General features: G+C 48.0%; 1 protein-coding gene across 1 annotated transcript in view; it reads left to right on the forward strand.

Annotated features, from left to right (window-relative positions):
• WDR90 (WD repeat domain 90) overlaps positions 1 to 14,397 on the forward strand; it is a 240,642-nt gene that overhangs the window by 80,858 nt on the left and 145,387 nt on the right. Inside the window, exons 13-14 of the mRNA XM_030212253.1 lie at positions 5,320 to 5,465; positions 6,149 to 6,206. Of these exons, the coding sequence (XP_030068113.1) occupies positions 5,320 to 5,465; positions 6,149 to 6,206 (204 nt within the window). The remainder of the gene's footprint in view (positions 1 to 5,319; positions 5,466 to 6,148; positions 6,207 to 14,397) is intronic.

Consider the following 14,397-nt stretch of genomic DNA (forward strand, 5'->3'; position numbering starts at 1 on the left):
CTGGAGAAGCTGGTCAAAGAGTTAGAGGAGTCTAAGTGTTAAATAGCACTTTCTCCACATACTCTGACTGAGTACTTTTATGATAAGGTTCACAAGATTAATCTTGAATTCTCAACCAGGCCACCTCCACCTCTCTTTCCCTCAGTCCATTCTCTCAACCCCACTTCAACCCCTGCCTCCTTGTCTTCCTTTTCTGAAATCACTGAAGAGGAAACTGTACATTTTCTTTCCTCCTCCAAACTTACTACCTGTTCCTCTGATCCTATTCCTACCCATCTACTTAGCACTATCTCAACTACTGTCATCTCTTCTATCATATCCTCAGTCTTTCGCTTTCCACTGCAACTGTTTCTGATGCCTTCAAATATGCCGTGGTTACACTACTCACAAAATCTTCATTGGACCCCACTTGTCCTTCTATCGCCCCATCTCCCTCCTCCCTTTCCTATCCAAGATACTGGAACATGCTGTTCACTGCAGTTGTGTTGACTTTCTTGCATCTCGAGCTATTCTTGATCCACTTCAATCTGTTACTGACTCCAGCGGTAAAGACTGGGGTGCAGCTGGTTTTTCCCATTCTCGTTATCAGTCTAAGTAATCTTCTTTTCAGGGGGACAAAAGAGCAAGCGGTCAGTCCTATCAGGCATCTGCTGCAACCCGTCCTTCACAATGAGGGTGTCCAGGGTCTGTTCTTGTTGCCTCTATCTGAGGCTGACTTTCCAGCTTTCTTGAGGAGTGGACCCACATCACTTCAGACCAGTGGGTCCCGAAGATTTTAAAGGACGGCTACAAGCTGGAATTCTCTTACCTCCTCACTTTTTTTTCTTGGCATCTCTGTGCGGAGCTCCACTCAAAAGAAAAGTGGTCCAGGACACCTTGGACAAGCTCCTGCGTTTGGGTGCCTTAGTTCCAATTCCACAGGACGCGATAGGCCTGGGAAGGTATTCCATCTATTTTGTGGTTCCAAAGAAGGAAGGCTCCTTTTGTTTGATTCTCAACCTTAAGCAGATCAACAGGGCACTCGGAGTCATGCATTTCAGGATGGAGACTCTTTGGTAAGTGGTTTCTTCAGTCTAGCCAGGCGAGTTTCTCACCTTCTTGGAAGTGATTTCCACATCCCAATTTGGCCCCCTCTGCACCGATTTCTTTGATTTGCTGTATTGGGCATTCTCCAAGGTGCTGGTGGTGGTGGCATTCTTCCTCTGCCACTAGGGCATCCAAGTCCACCTTTACCTGGACAATTTGCTAATCGAGGCTTCTTCACATCAGGACAGCTTAGATATGACTTTGAAGATAGTGTTGTTTCTTCAGTCATTGGACTTGGTGATCAACTTTTCCAAGAGTCTTCTGGCTCCCTCTCAATCTCTCTTGAGTACTTGGAAGCACATTTCAACACCGTGGTAAATAGAGTTTTCCTGCCTTCTTCCAAGATCCGGAAGCTTCAGACCCAGGTTCGGCATTTATTGAACCTGCCCTCTCCTCGGTTGTGGGATTACATGCAAGCGCTGGGCTCCATAGCAGTTTACAGTTACAGTTTATTCAGACTTTCTATACTGTCCATACTGATACACAGAACAGGGTGGTATACAACCAATGATTAAAATTTTAAGGCAACAAGAAAGGAACTACAATAATCATAGGATAGAAAAAAAACATTCACACACAACAAAAGATAAATACCAATCAACAACCAACAGGTAAAAGAAAACAATTTAAAAACATCAATTCAGAAATGCTTCAAGGAATAAATAACCAACAGAAAGAGAATGACACTCTTTTAGTTGTGGAGTAGCCCAGTGGTTAGAGCAGTGGATTTGATCCTGGGGAACTGAGTTCTCACTGCAGCTCCTTGTGACTCTGGGCAAGTCACTTAACCTTCCATTGCCCCTGGTACAAAAATAAGTACCTGAATATATGTAAACCGCTTTGAATGTAGTTGCAAAAAGCTTAGAAAGGCGGTATATCAAGCCCCATTTCCCTTTCCCTTACAGAAAACCTATGAGTCAAAAAGCTTGCTCAAATAGCCAGGTTTTTATAGTTTTCTTAAATTCTTTAATAGAAGTAACACTGCGGATACAAAGTGATAAATTGTTCCATGTAGAGGGAGACGTAAAAAAGAAGGCACTTTGGACACTGTACCCTGAGCCTGGGCACAAATGAGGCCACTTCAGGCCTCCCTCTTTCGTCATTGGTCTCTGTTCCGTCAGGATATTTTGGTCCGGGTCCCTTGGAGTCATCAAGTGAGGAGGAGCATGTCATGGTGTCTAGATCAGGGTAACCTATCATGGGGATGTCCCTCCTGGCTCTAAATTTGATTGTGGTCACTACAGATGCCAGTGTTTGGGGGCTGGGGAGCTCATTGTCTGCATCTCACGGCCCAGAGCAATTGGTCTGCAGTGGAGGCGACTTGGCCCATTAGCTGTCTAGAACTCAGGGCGATACGGAAACTTCTGGAGGCATTCGCCCCTATGCGCCACCTACAGCCTGTCAGGCTGCTATCAGACAATGTGACGGCAGTGGTTTACTTCAACAGGCAAGGGAGGAACTCATCATGCCTCCCTGGCCTTGGAGACTTACCTCCTGTTTTTGTGGGTGGAGAAGAACATAAAGGAGATCTTGGTGGCTCACATTGTGGGATCTCAGAATACTCAGATGGATTATCTCAGCCGGAACACGCTGGATCAGGTGGAGTGGTGGAGCTCTCCATTCATGCCTTTGTCTTCATAACCTCAAGATGGGGTGTTCCCGATTTGGATCTCATGGCAAGAAAGGCAACACCAGGCTCCCATGGTTCTTCAGCTGCTAGAGGGAACCAGGCTCTCTGGCAATGGATGCACTGCTTCAGCTGTCCAACTCTCTCCTCTATTTGTTCAGCACCCTGCCGGGGGGGGGGGGGGTGGTTGAGAGGGTGCCTCTTTATCTGGGCCAAGTGGTCTAAGTGGCTCTGTACTGACCTAGGTGGCCATGGTATGTGGATCGCCCCTTGGTAGAGGGCCACCTTCATTAGGGGCCCGTTCTGATGGACGACCCGTCTCACTTTGGTCTTATGTCCTGGATATTGAGCAGTTGCGTTTGAGGAGAAGGAGGAGGGGTTATCTGTAAGAGGTTATCACAATTTTTTTTTTTGCAAGTAAAAAGCGTTCTACTTGTACTGCCTATTCTAGAGTTTGGAGACATTTTGAGTCCTGTTACTTTGAGTGGGCTCTATCTCCCTTTTGGGCTTCTCTCCCTCAGATTTTGGCATATCTTCAGCATGGCTTCAAGAAGGGCCTGGCCTTGAATTCATTGAAGGACCAGGTGGCAGCCTTGCTGTGTTACAGGGGATATGTGAACAATTCTTAGTTGACATCTCATCTGGACGTAGGTTAATCGCTTGCAGCCGTCACTTTGGCCCATCTGTCCTTAATGGGATCTTAATTTGGTCCTGAGAAGTCTTCAAAGGGTTCCCTTTGAATCACTTCGTGGTGCCACTCTGAAGGATATTACATGTTTTGGTGGCCATTGCGTTGGCCAGATAGGTGTCAGCTTCAAGCTCTTTCTTGTAGGGACCCTTTTTTGGTGTTTACGGAAAGGGTTTTTTCCCCCCATCCATACCATTCCCTCCTTTCTGCTTAAGGTGTCTTAGGCTTCTGGATTTTAGGCGGGTGCTGCTGCATTACCTGGAGGTGATTAATGACTTTAGAACTTCAGGTCACCTGTTTGTGTGTTTTCTGGTCCTAGGAAGGGCAAGGCAGAGTCCAAAGCCACGGTTTCTCACCGGATCAAGGAAACATAGTAACATAGTAGATGACGGCAGAAAAAGACCTGCACGGTCCATCCAGTCTGCCCAACAAGATAACTCATATTTGCTGCTTTTTGTGTATACTCTACTTTGATTTGTACCTGTGCTCTTCAGGGCACAGACCGTATAAGTCTGCCCAGCACTATCCCCGCCTCCCAATCATCAGCCCTGCCTCCCAACCACCGGCTCTGGTACAGACCGTACAAGTCTGTCCAGCACTATCCCCGCCTCCCAACTACCAGTCCCGCTGCCCACCACCGGCTCTGGCACAGACCGTACAAGTCTGTCCAGCACTATCCCTGCCTCCCAACCACCAGCCCCGCCTCCCGATCCTGACTAAGCTCCTGAGGATCCATTCCTTCGGCACAGGATTCCTTTATGCTTATCCCACGCATGTTTGAATTCCGTTACCGTTTTCATTTCCACCACCTCCCGCGGGAGGGCATTCCAAACATCCACTACTCTCTCCGTGAAAAAAATCTTCCTGACATTTTTCTTGAGTCTGCCCCCCTTCAATCTCATTTCATGTCCTCTCGTTCTACCACTTTCCCATCTCCGGAAAAGGTTCGTTTGCGGATTAATACCTTTCAAATATTTGAACATCTGTATCATATCACCCCTGTTTCTCCTTTCCTCCAGAGTATACATGTTTAGTTCAGCAAGTCTCTCCTCATACGGCCTCTGGCGGTATTCCAGGCTCATTCCTTTTGGGGTGGGGGATGGCTACTTCCTTTGTCAAGTGTTGGGGCGATTCCTCTAGTTCAACTTGCAGGTCTGCTACCTGGTCCTCAGTGCATAGCTTTGCTAAACACTACCGCCTTGATAATGTGGCTCAATGGGATGCATCCTTTGGGACTTCGGTCCTTTTTATGGGAGTTTCCAGTTGCCACAGTACGTGAGGACTGCTTTTGTACATCCCACTTGTCCTGGATTGATTTGTTGCCACTCTAAGGGAGGAAAAATTAGTTCTTACCCGATCATTTTCTTTCCTTTAGTACAATAGATCAATCCAGGAACTCTCCCTTGAAATATTTCTGCAACTTTGTCGTTGGTTATTCTTGTTTCCCCAAACTTCTCTGTTTACATGCGACTGTCACTGTTCCAGTTCCTTTCTTGGTCGCTCTATATGGTTCTGGAGGCAGACAAAGGAGACATCTTCTGGCAGAGCTACTATCTGGCTTTGCTGCTTTTCCATTGCTTTATCGGAATACTGAGTGATGATACTGAACACAGGAGCTTTAAGGCAAGGTGCAGCGTGTCCTCCATCTCCACCTGCTGATAGTTGAGCATAACTACTACTACTACTACTACTACTATTTAGCATTTCTATAGCGCTACAAGGCATACGCAGCGCTGTACAAACATAGAAGAAAGACAGTCCCTGCTCAAAGAGCTTACAATCTAACTTGCTTGTCCTGGATTGATCTGTTGCACTAAAAGAGAAAATCATCTGTTAACTAATTTTTCCTTGTAGCTGCATGTGTATCAACTTGTTCTATAACGTAAAGCTCTTTTCCCTACCATTTTTTTCCATGCAGGTGTCAGCATTGGCATTCAATGGGAACTGCACTTTGCTGGCGTCAGCACAAACAGGGAACCTCAGCGTGGTGCGACTCTGGCATTTCATGGAAGGAAGCTGTCTCTCCATGTTTAAAACCCATGTTCACTCAGTCTCTTCCCTTAGGTATGTGCCAATCCCTGATGGGTTACACCATGGAGGACGCAGAGGGAAAATGTCACTCAGGCTGTATATGAGCTTGCTATCACCATTGCAGTGTTATTGTGCATTGTCCCAGTGGTTCAGTGGCAGCGCTGTGTGCTGCCATGCATGAAGCCTGGGTTTGGTTCCCAAGTCTGGCATCTGTTCCTAGGGCTCCTGGAGATGCTGCAGAGGTGATGTTCACAGCCACATGGTAATGAGAATCAACCAATACAGAGCAGTGGAACCTAGCAGTCAGATTCAGGATGCACAATGTGCAGGTTTCTGGCTAGAGCTATGTTGAGTGCTCCCAGACTGAGGGTTTTGTGACTGATTAGATGTAAGGGAAGGAGATTAAGAATGAAGGGATAAACTGGCTAGTTGAAAATAAAGACTTATAACAACATAGCTCTAGTAGAGTCCAGCACTGGAAAAGTTGGAAGTTCAAAGGAGCAAAAAAGAAAAATAGTGATGGTGGGAGTAAGATGAATGAGTTTACATATGTTATTGCAAATAGAGTGGAGGGGAGGGGGTTGTGGTTCAAACCATTTGTGTGTCTGCTTTCTTGGGCTCTTATTTAAAACTCGGTGGTCACCAGCTTCAGATCACAAAAACATTGAATTAAGATCTCTGGTTACCTTGTTTGATTCTACTCTCTTTCCCTGCAGCTTCTCATACACTGGAGCCATTCTCTGTGGTGTTGGCAAGGACAGACATGGGAAAACAGTACGTAAGCAGGATTTAAATTCTCTGTTGATCTTGTGTTCTAGGCCCATTACTACCAAGGCCCCCTCTATTTTTCTTCATGGAAAATGCATGGCAAGTATAGAGCTTGCCATAAGGTTCACTGAGGGCATAAAATAAAGCAGACCTCATGTTGTCAAAAATATTTTATTATCTACCAATGCATTAAGCTCAAACCCTCTAGGAAAAAGAAACAAAACCTAAAGACATTCCAAATGCACTTGCTGGAGGAAGAAGGGAGAAAAATATATTCAAGTATTCGATGGGCTTTAATAAAATACAAGAAGGTGACATTTGCCATAGAAAAAGAAATTCAAGGACATGATATGAAGTTGGAGGAAGGAAGGTAGAAACAAAGCCCATGAGAAAATAATTTCTGTATTCCAGAGGTTGATAGATGTTTAGAATAGTGACAAAAATTCAAATCTAAAGCATATTAGTTCACCACAACACAAAGCTAAATAATAATGAGAAGCAAAGATGCAGATGCATTCAGTGACTTTATTGTTATACAAATTGAAGAGTTTTTAGCTTGCGTTTAACCTCACAAGCTGCGCTATTTGTGGAAAGATAATTCTTTCCTCCATGAGTGCATTGGGCAATAAAAGCACAGCCAAATGCTCCCAGGGAATCAATTAGGGCCTCTTTTATCAAGCCGCACTAGCAGTTCCCGATCGGCAATGCCGACGGAGCCCATTCAAAGCGCGGCTTGATAAAAGGCCATTGTCGAAGAAAAAAAGAAATAAACTTCACACCCAGTGCCATTTTGAACACAAGCATCTTTCCACTCATCTCTCTCTCTCTCTTTACCCCTCTTACATCCAGCGTCCCCACTCTTCTATCTTTTTCCTCCTCTCTCTCCATTCAGCATCTTCTGCCTCTCTCTCCACACTACTCCCGCCTTTCTCTCCACACTACTCCCCTTCCCTTTTCCTTTCCCTTTCCTTTAACTTCCCCCTTACATGGCATCTTCTGTTTCCTGGCCACTTCTGCTTTTCCCGATGAGCAGCAGCAGGAAACCAACAAATAGCAAATGCAGGGCTGCAGCTTTCAGGCATGCACTGTAGGCTCTGCCAGTGCTCTGCCCCAGAATGGGAAGTTGACGTCACCGGGGGCAGGGGACCGGCAGGACCGACAACACATGCCTGAAGGCTTTGGCCCCACGCTGACTGTTTTGCTGCTTCTGTTGCTCATTGGGAGAAGCAGTAATGGTGGTGACAGTATCTCAGCACTGAGCGGGAGAATTTCTTACTTTGGCGGGAGGGCAGGAGATGACCCAACAAAGTGGGAGTCTCTGCAATGCGTGAGACTTGGCAGGTCTAAAAGTTTACTCCTTTGATGTTCAGAGGTGCCTTTGTTTCCAATGCACACCTCATCACAGATTTGCTTTTTCTCCTGATGGTGGCTTGGTGTTGTGAGACCCTCAGAGAACTTGCGCGCTCTCGCTCAGATGAAATTTGACCTGCTATTCCCAGGTATTCTGCCCCTCTGTAATAGCACTGTCTAAATTCTCTATTTTGGGGTCTTAGATTGAGTCCAGTTTGCCAGCTAAGTCCATGTCCGGTTTTCTAGACCCCAGCATCTGTTATCTAGCCGTTTACGGTATGCATATTCATGATGGCCATACATATGCATTTAAATATGGTGGCTTCTGGCCAAGTCTGTTTTTTTCTATTATGCACCTATGCTCTCTTGTCCTGCGCTATTACATTCATCTCACACTACAGCCGGGTGAGTGTTTTTTTCTATTATGCACCTATGCTCTCTTGTCCTGCGCTATTACATTCATCTCACACTACAGCCGGGTGAGTGTTTTTTTCTATTATGCACCTATGCTCTCTTGTCCTGCGCTATTACATTCATCTCACACTATAGCCGGGTGAGTGTTTTTTTCTATTATGCACCTATGCTCTCTTGTCCTGCGCTATTACATTCATCTCACACTACAGCCGGGTGAGTGTTTTTTTCTATTATGCACCTATGCTCTCTTGTCCTGCGCTATTACATTCATCTCACACTATAGCCGGGTGAGTGTTTTTTTCTATTATGCACCTATGCTCTCTTGTCCTGCGCTATTACATTCATCTCACGCTACAGCCGGGTGAGTGTTTTTTTCTATTATGCACCTATGCTCTCTTGTCCTGCGCTATTACATTCATCTCACACTACAGCCGGGTGAGTGTTTTTTTTCTATTATGCACCTATGCTCTCTTGTCCTGCGCTATTACATTCATCTCTCACTACAGCCGGGTGAGTGTTTTTTTCTATTATGCACCTATGCTCTCTTGTCCTGCGCTATTACATTCATCTCACACTACAGCCGGGTGAGTCTTCTTTTCAATGTTTTTTTTGACTGGAAGGATGTTATTCCTGACTGGCTTGTAGTTTAACTGGCTAACATGATCGGGCATTTTTGTGTCATTGGCTTGTCCTGTATACAGTAATTTGTTTTACTGGTTTTGGTGCCAAGTAGTGATGGGTTATGGCGTCCTTTACTGGTTTATTCAGCTTGTTCATTTTGTTTTGCTCCTTTTTTAATGAATAGGATTTTATGTGTGTTACTGCTTTGCACTTCATATATGTCATTTTTGTTTCCTCAGAATTTGATAGTTGTGTTGTCACTCTGCGTCAAGCACACCTTGCTTTTACTATGTTGTAGAAGGTAGGACAGACTTATGGTATTGTGGATTCCTTCTGGCACAGTTTGCCTTGTAGCATTCTTTTGTAATTTTTATTATCTCTTTTATCTTGTTAACATTTTGTCCTTTGTTTTATTTGGTCTGTTCACATAATTTAGATAATTTTTATTTTAGACTTCACATTTTTATTATAGACTTCAGACTGGTATACAGTCTCTTACATATGTCCCCCTTTTAAGTCTCCTTTTTAAAAACATTCTGCACTACTTTTTTACTCTTTTATATATATCTGTGTTTTAGATTATTGTACACTGATTGTTTCACTTTGTTTACACTTATAGACATAGTTATGTTTGTATTTTGCATTATAGATTGTGGTTATTTTGTTTTATTTATTTATGTAGTTCGTGAACCCTGAGGCAGGCGGCCATCTGCCACAACATGGACTGTCAAATACACGGTGGATCCAAAAAAGTCCTCTCAAAATTGGTGTTTCCTAAACAAGGTCTTTATTGATTTGAATGAAGACCTTGTTTAGGAAACACCAATTGTGAGAGGACTTTTTTGAAAACATCCACTGTTCGTGTATTTGACTTTCGTTTCTCCTGTGGAGAGTTCACCTTCTGTAGGTGTTGAAAACATGGACTGTGTCAGATCCAACCTCTAGTGCTTTTATTAAAGGATTTTTATCATATTTCCCTTGGCTGGTCATTGTTTGTGGCTTTTGTTTTATTCCTGTTGACTTTACATAGAGGCTTCTACCTGTTTGTGTGTTTGGCTTCATAAGAACTTTTTAAACAGGGAGGCTTTTGATTTATAGAAGGACAGATAATTGATATTTCCTTTGGAAGTTTATGATGCAAGAGTTTAATCAATTCAGTAAACTGCGCCAAAATTTAGATGTCAAAATGCAATACAATGCAGCACAAATTCTGTAATGACTTCTGGGCACCCAGATTCTGTTATAGAATACTAGCATAAGTTGGCATTTACACACTTACATTTAGGTGTGCCCATTTACACCATGTCAATAGCAGGCAAAAATGCACACGCCTAAATGGAGCACTTTGGTACATAAGTGCAAGTATTCTATAACCTACGCATGCAAATATTTAACATGTCTCTTTGCATTTACATGCTATACGACTTACATGCACGAATGTTACATTCATGTGCATTATATTCTATAATATTAGTGTGCAAATGGCACTTCCATATCATCATGCTGATCAATCCATAGACTGGTGGTTGTGTCCATCTACCAGCAGGTGGAGATAGAGAGCAATCCTTTTGCCTCCCTATATGTGGTCATGTGCTGCCGGAAACTCCTCTATATGTTCTCTATCTCAGCAGGTGGTGGTCACACACAGCAGCAGCTCTGGCTAGGCCTCCAAGCCTAATTTTTAGGTTTTGTTGAGTGCCTGGGGTTGAGGGCTCTTCTTGAGCAAGTGCAAACCTGGTGGCGCCAGGTCCCTCCTTTTCTCCCCCCTCCCGCTGGCTCCGTTAAAAAAAATATATATATTTTGGACGTCCTTAAGGGCGTTTATTTCGACGTTTATTTAAACGTTTATTGCAGCTACTCACTGGGACACCAGGTCGTTACAGCTCGGAGCGAGAAGCAGGTAATTTTTACCTTTTTATAGCGGGCAGGGGGTTCCCCGATTGATCTCCACGTGGCCTATGGCGTCGGAGGGCGAGGGCGCGAAGAATCGCTCCCCGGACCGCGTGTGCGCTTCTAGCGGGGATGCGGGGGTTTTAAAGTCTGATTCGCCCTGGTTGGGTATCAGTTTGGAGGCCGGTCAGTGTCCCGGGTCTTCCTCCGGCGCGGCGGTTTTTCCCGCCATAAACGCCCATCCCCCGCTGCTCGCCTCCACCATCTTGGCCGGCCACTCTGCTCGGACGGCTTCTTCTTGGGCCGCCCTTGAGCTGGGAGACGTTCATGCCATGGCCGCCCTTGATTTGGGCGACGGCAAAAAAAGCGGCTAAAGTTAAGCGCCGTTCTTCCCGCGCGGCTCCTTCGCGGAGTGTCGCGCCGGACGCCATCTTGGATGCGCAGCATGTTGCTCCCCCGCTCTTGCGAGCGCCGGTTGAGGGTGCGTCTAGGGCTGTGGCCCAGGCTGCTGAAATACATAGTCTGGGGGGTTTCTCCCCCGAGTTTATTTTGCTGCTGCATCAGGCCTTCCTTATGCAGAACGCTGCCCCTTCTCCCTTGTCCGATAAAGGGGTTGAGGCCCCCGGAAGTAAACGCCCTCGGGTGGATTCCCAGGCCTTAGAGGACGCTGTTTCCTCTGCTGTAGATGAGGGCAGCGTATCTGAGTTCTCCCAACGGTCCTTTGGGGATTCCTTGGAGGAGACGGATTCCCGCTCGAATGGAGCGGATGACCCCTCTGCAGCGCGGATCTTTCGCTCAGAGGATTTGCCCAACCTGTTACTGCAGGCCATGAGCATTTTGAAGATTTCCTCGCCAGAGGACGTCTCTCCCTCAGCCCCTGTTGGCTCTGCCATTATGCTGGGGACGAAGCGCCCGCCTAGAACTTTCCACGTGCATGATGCCATGCACACCTTAATTTCGGCTCAATGGGATGTCCCGGAAGCGAGCCTGAAAGTGGCTAGGGCTATGTCCCGCCTCTATCTTTTGCCTGAAAGTGAACGTGAAGCCTTTATTTGGCCTACCATGGATTCTTTAATCACTGCGGTGACTAAGAAAACGGCGTTGCCGGTGGAAGGTGGCACGGCCCTTAAGGACACCCAAGACAGAAGATTGGAAGCGGCTTTAAGGTCGTCCTTCGAGGCGGCTGCCTTAAGTTTGCAGGCCTCAGTTTGCGGCTCCTATGTGGCCAGGGCGTGCCTGACGATTGTGCAGCGGGCTTCCCCCTCGGATCCTTCCTTGAGGGCTGACTGGCCGGCCCTGGAATCGGGCTTGGCTTATTTGGCAGACTTACTGTATGATGTCTTGAGAGCCTCGGCTAAAGGTATGGCTCAGACAGTCTCTGCGCGGCGGTGGCTTTGGCTGAAACATTGGTCTGCTGACCACGCCTCTAAGTCCCGCCTGGCTAAGTTGCCTTTTAAAGGCAAGCTGCTCTTTGGGGTCGAGCTGGACAAAATTGTGACCGATCTCGGCACGTCTAAGGGCAAGAGGTTACCAGAGGTCAGGGCTCGGGCCAGTGCTCGCCCCCGTATCTCCAGAGAACGGTTTCAGGAAGCCCGTCGGTACCGCCCGGGCAAGTCGGGCTCCTCTGCCCCCTCTTCCTTCAAGAGGAACTTCTCCCCCAAGCAGCATTCCTTTCGCAGAGACCGCCGTCCCGGAGGTGCGCCCTCCGGTCCTCCCCCAGGGTCTCGTACCCAATGACGGGGTCCTGGTCCATGGCCCAGTGCAGATTGGAGGACGCTTGTCCTCGTTTCTGGGCGAGTGGACCAGGGTAACTTCAGACGCTTGGGTGCTGGAAGTCATCAGAGACGGCTACAAGCTAGAGTTCTGCCGACCCTTAAGAGACGGGTTTGTACTCTCTCCCTGCAAGTCTCCGGTCGAAGCTGTGGCAGTGCAGCAGACCTTGGACAACCTGATCCGCCTGGGTGCGGTCGTTCCGGTGCCAGAAAATCAGATTGGCAAGGGACGTTACTCCATTTACTTTGTGGTACCAAAGAAAGGAGGTTCTGTCCGGCCTATCCTCGACCTCAAAGGGGTCAATCGGGCCTTGAAAGTGCGGCACTTTCGCATGGAGACTCTCCGCTCTGGTATAGCGGCAGTGAAGGCAGGAGAGTTCTTGGCTTCCTTGGACATCAAGGAAGCGTACCTGCATATTCCCATCTGGCCTCCTCATCAACGCTTTCTGCGTTTTGCAGTCCTGGGCCGACACTTCCAGTTCAGAGCCCTCCCTTTCGGGTTGGCTACTGCTCCGCGGACCTTCTGCAAAGTAATGGTGGTCATCGCGGCCTTCCTGCGAAAGGAAGGAGTACAAGTCCATCCTTATCTGGTCGACTGGTTGATCCGAGCCCCCTCTTATGCAGAGTGCGGCAAAGCTGTGGACCGGGTGGTTGCTCTTTTGAGCTCCCTGGGGTGGATCATCAACTGGGAGAAGAGCCAGCTGCGCCCGACTCAGTCCCTGGAGTATCTGGGAGTTCGATTCGACACCCAAGTGGGCAGAGTGTTCCTGCCAGACAATCGGATTGTCAAGCTTCAGGCTCAGGTGGACCAGTTCCTAGTAGCCTCTCCTCTTCGGGTTTGGGACTATGTGCAGCTGTTGGGCTCTATGACGGCCACGATGGAAGTAGTGCCCTGGGCCAGGGCTCATATGAGACCACTACAACACTCTCTGCTGCAGCGCTGGACTCCGATGTCGGAGGATTATGCTGTGCGCCTTCCCTTGGACCCAGCAGTGCGCAAGGCGCTGAGCTGGTGGATGCAGACAGACAAGTTGTCTGCAGGAATGCCTCTGGTGACCCCGGAGTGGATTGTCGTCACGACGGACGCCTCTTTGTCGGGCTGGGGAGCCCACTGCTTGGGAAGAACAGCGCAGGGGCTCTGGTCTCCTGCAGAGGCAAAGTGGTCTATCAACCTCCTGGAACTCAGAGCCATTCGGTTGGCGCTTTTGGAGTTCATCCCGGTACTGGCGTTGAAGCCAGTACGGGTCCTGTCGGACAATGCCACGGCTGTGGCCTATGTCAACCGCCAGGGAGGTACCAAGAGCGCCCCTCTAGCCAAGGAGGCCATGAATCTATGCCAGTGGGCGGAAGCGAACCTGGAACAGCTGTCAGCGGCCCACATTGCCGGAGTCATGAATGTCAAGGCGGACTTTCTCAGTCGCCATACCTTGGAGCCCGGAGAGTGGCAGCTATCTGCTCAGGCGTTCTTGGACATCACGAAGCGCTGGGGCCAGCCGAGCCTAGATCTGATGGCGTCATCAGCCAATTGCCAAGTGCCGCGCTTTTTCAGCAGAGGACGGGACCCTCGATCCCTGGGAGTAGATGCTCTTCTCCAACAGTGGCCGACACAAGAGCTTCTCTATGTGTTCCCGCCCTGGCCCATGTTGGGCAGGGTGCTAGACCGGGTGGCAAAGCATCCAGGCCGGATAATCCTGGTGGGTCCGGACTGGCCCAGACGTCCCTGGTATGCGGACTTGATCAGGCTCTCAGTCGACGATCCTCTGCGGCTGCCAGTGGAGCAGGGCCTGTTACATCAGGGTCCCGTGGTGATGGAGGATCCCTCCCCCTTTGGTCTTACGGCCTGGCTATTGAGCGGCAGCGTCTGAGAAAGAAGGGCTTCTCAGACAAGGTCATCGCCACTATGCTGAGAGCGAGGAAGCGCTCTACTTCTGCTTACGTCAGGGTTTGGCGTATCTTTGCAGCGTGGTGTGAAGCAGGCTCACTTTCTCCCTTCACTGCTCCAATTTCTTCAGTGTTGGCGTTCCTGCAAGAAGGTCTGGAGAAAGGCCTGTCGCTCAGTTCCCTTAAAGTCCAGGTAGCGGCTCTGGCTTGCTTCAGGGGCCGCCTGAAGGGTGCTTCCCTGGCTTCGCAGCCAGATGTGGTGCGCTTTC

This window comes from Microcaecilia unicolor, chromosome 8 (assembly GCF_901765095.1).
Source record: "Microcaecilia unicolor chromosome 8, aMicUni1.1, whole genome shotgun sequence".
NCBI lineage: Eukaryota > Metazoa > Chordata > Amphibia > Gymnophiona > Siphonopidae > Microcaecilia > Microcaecilia unicolor.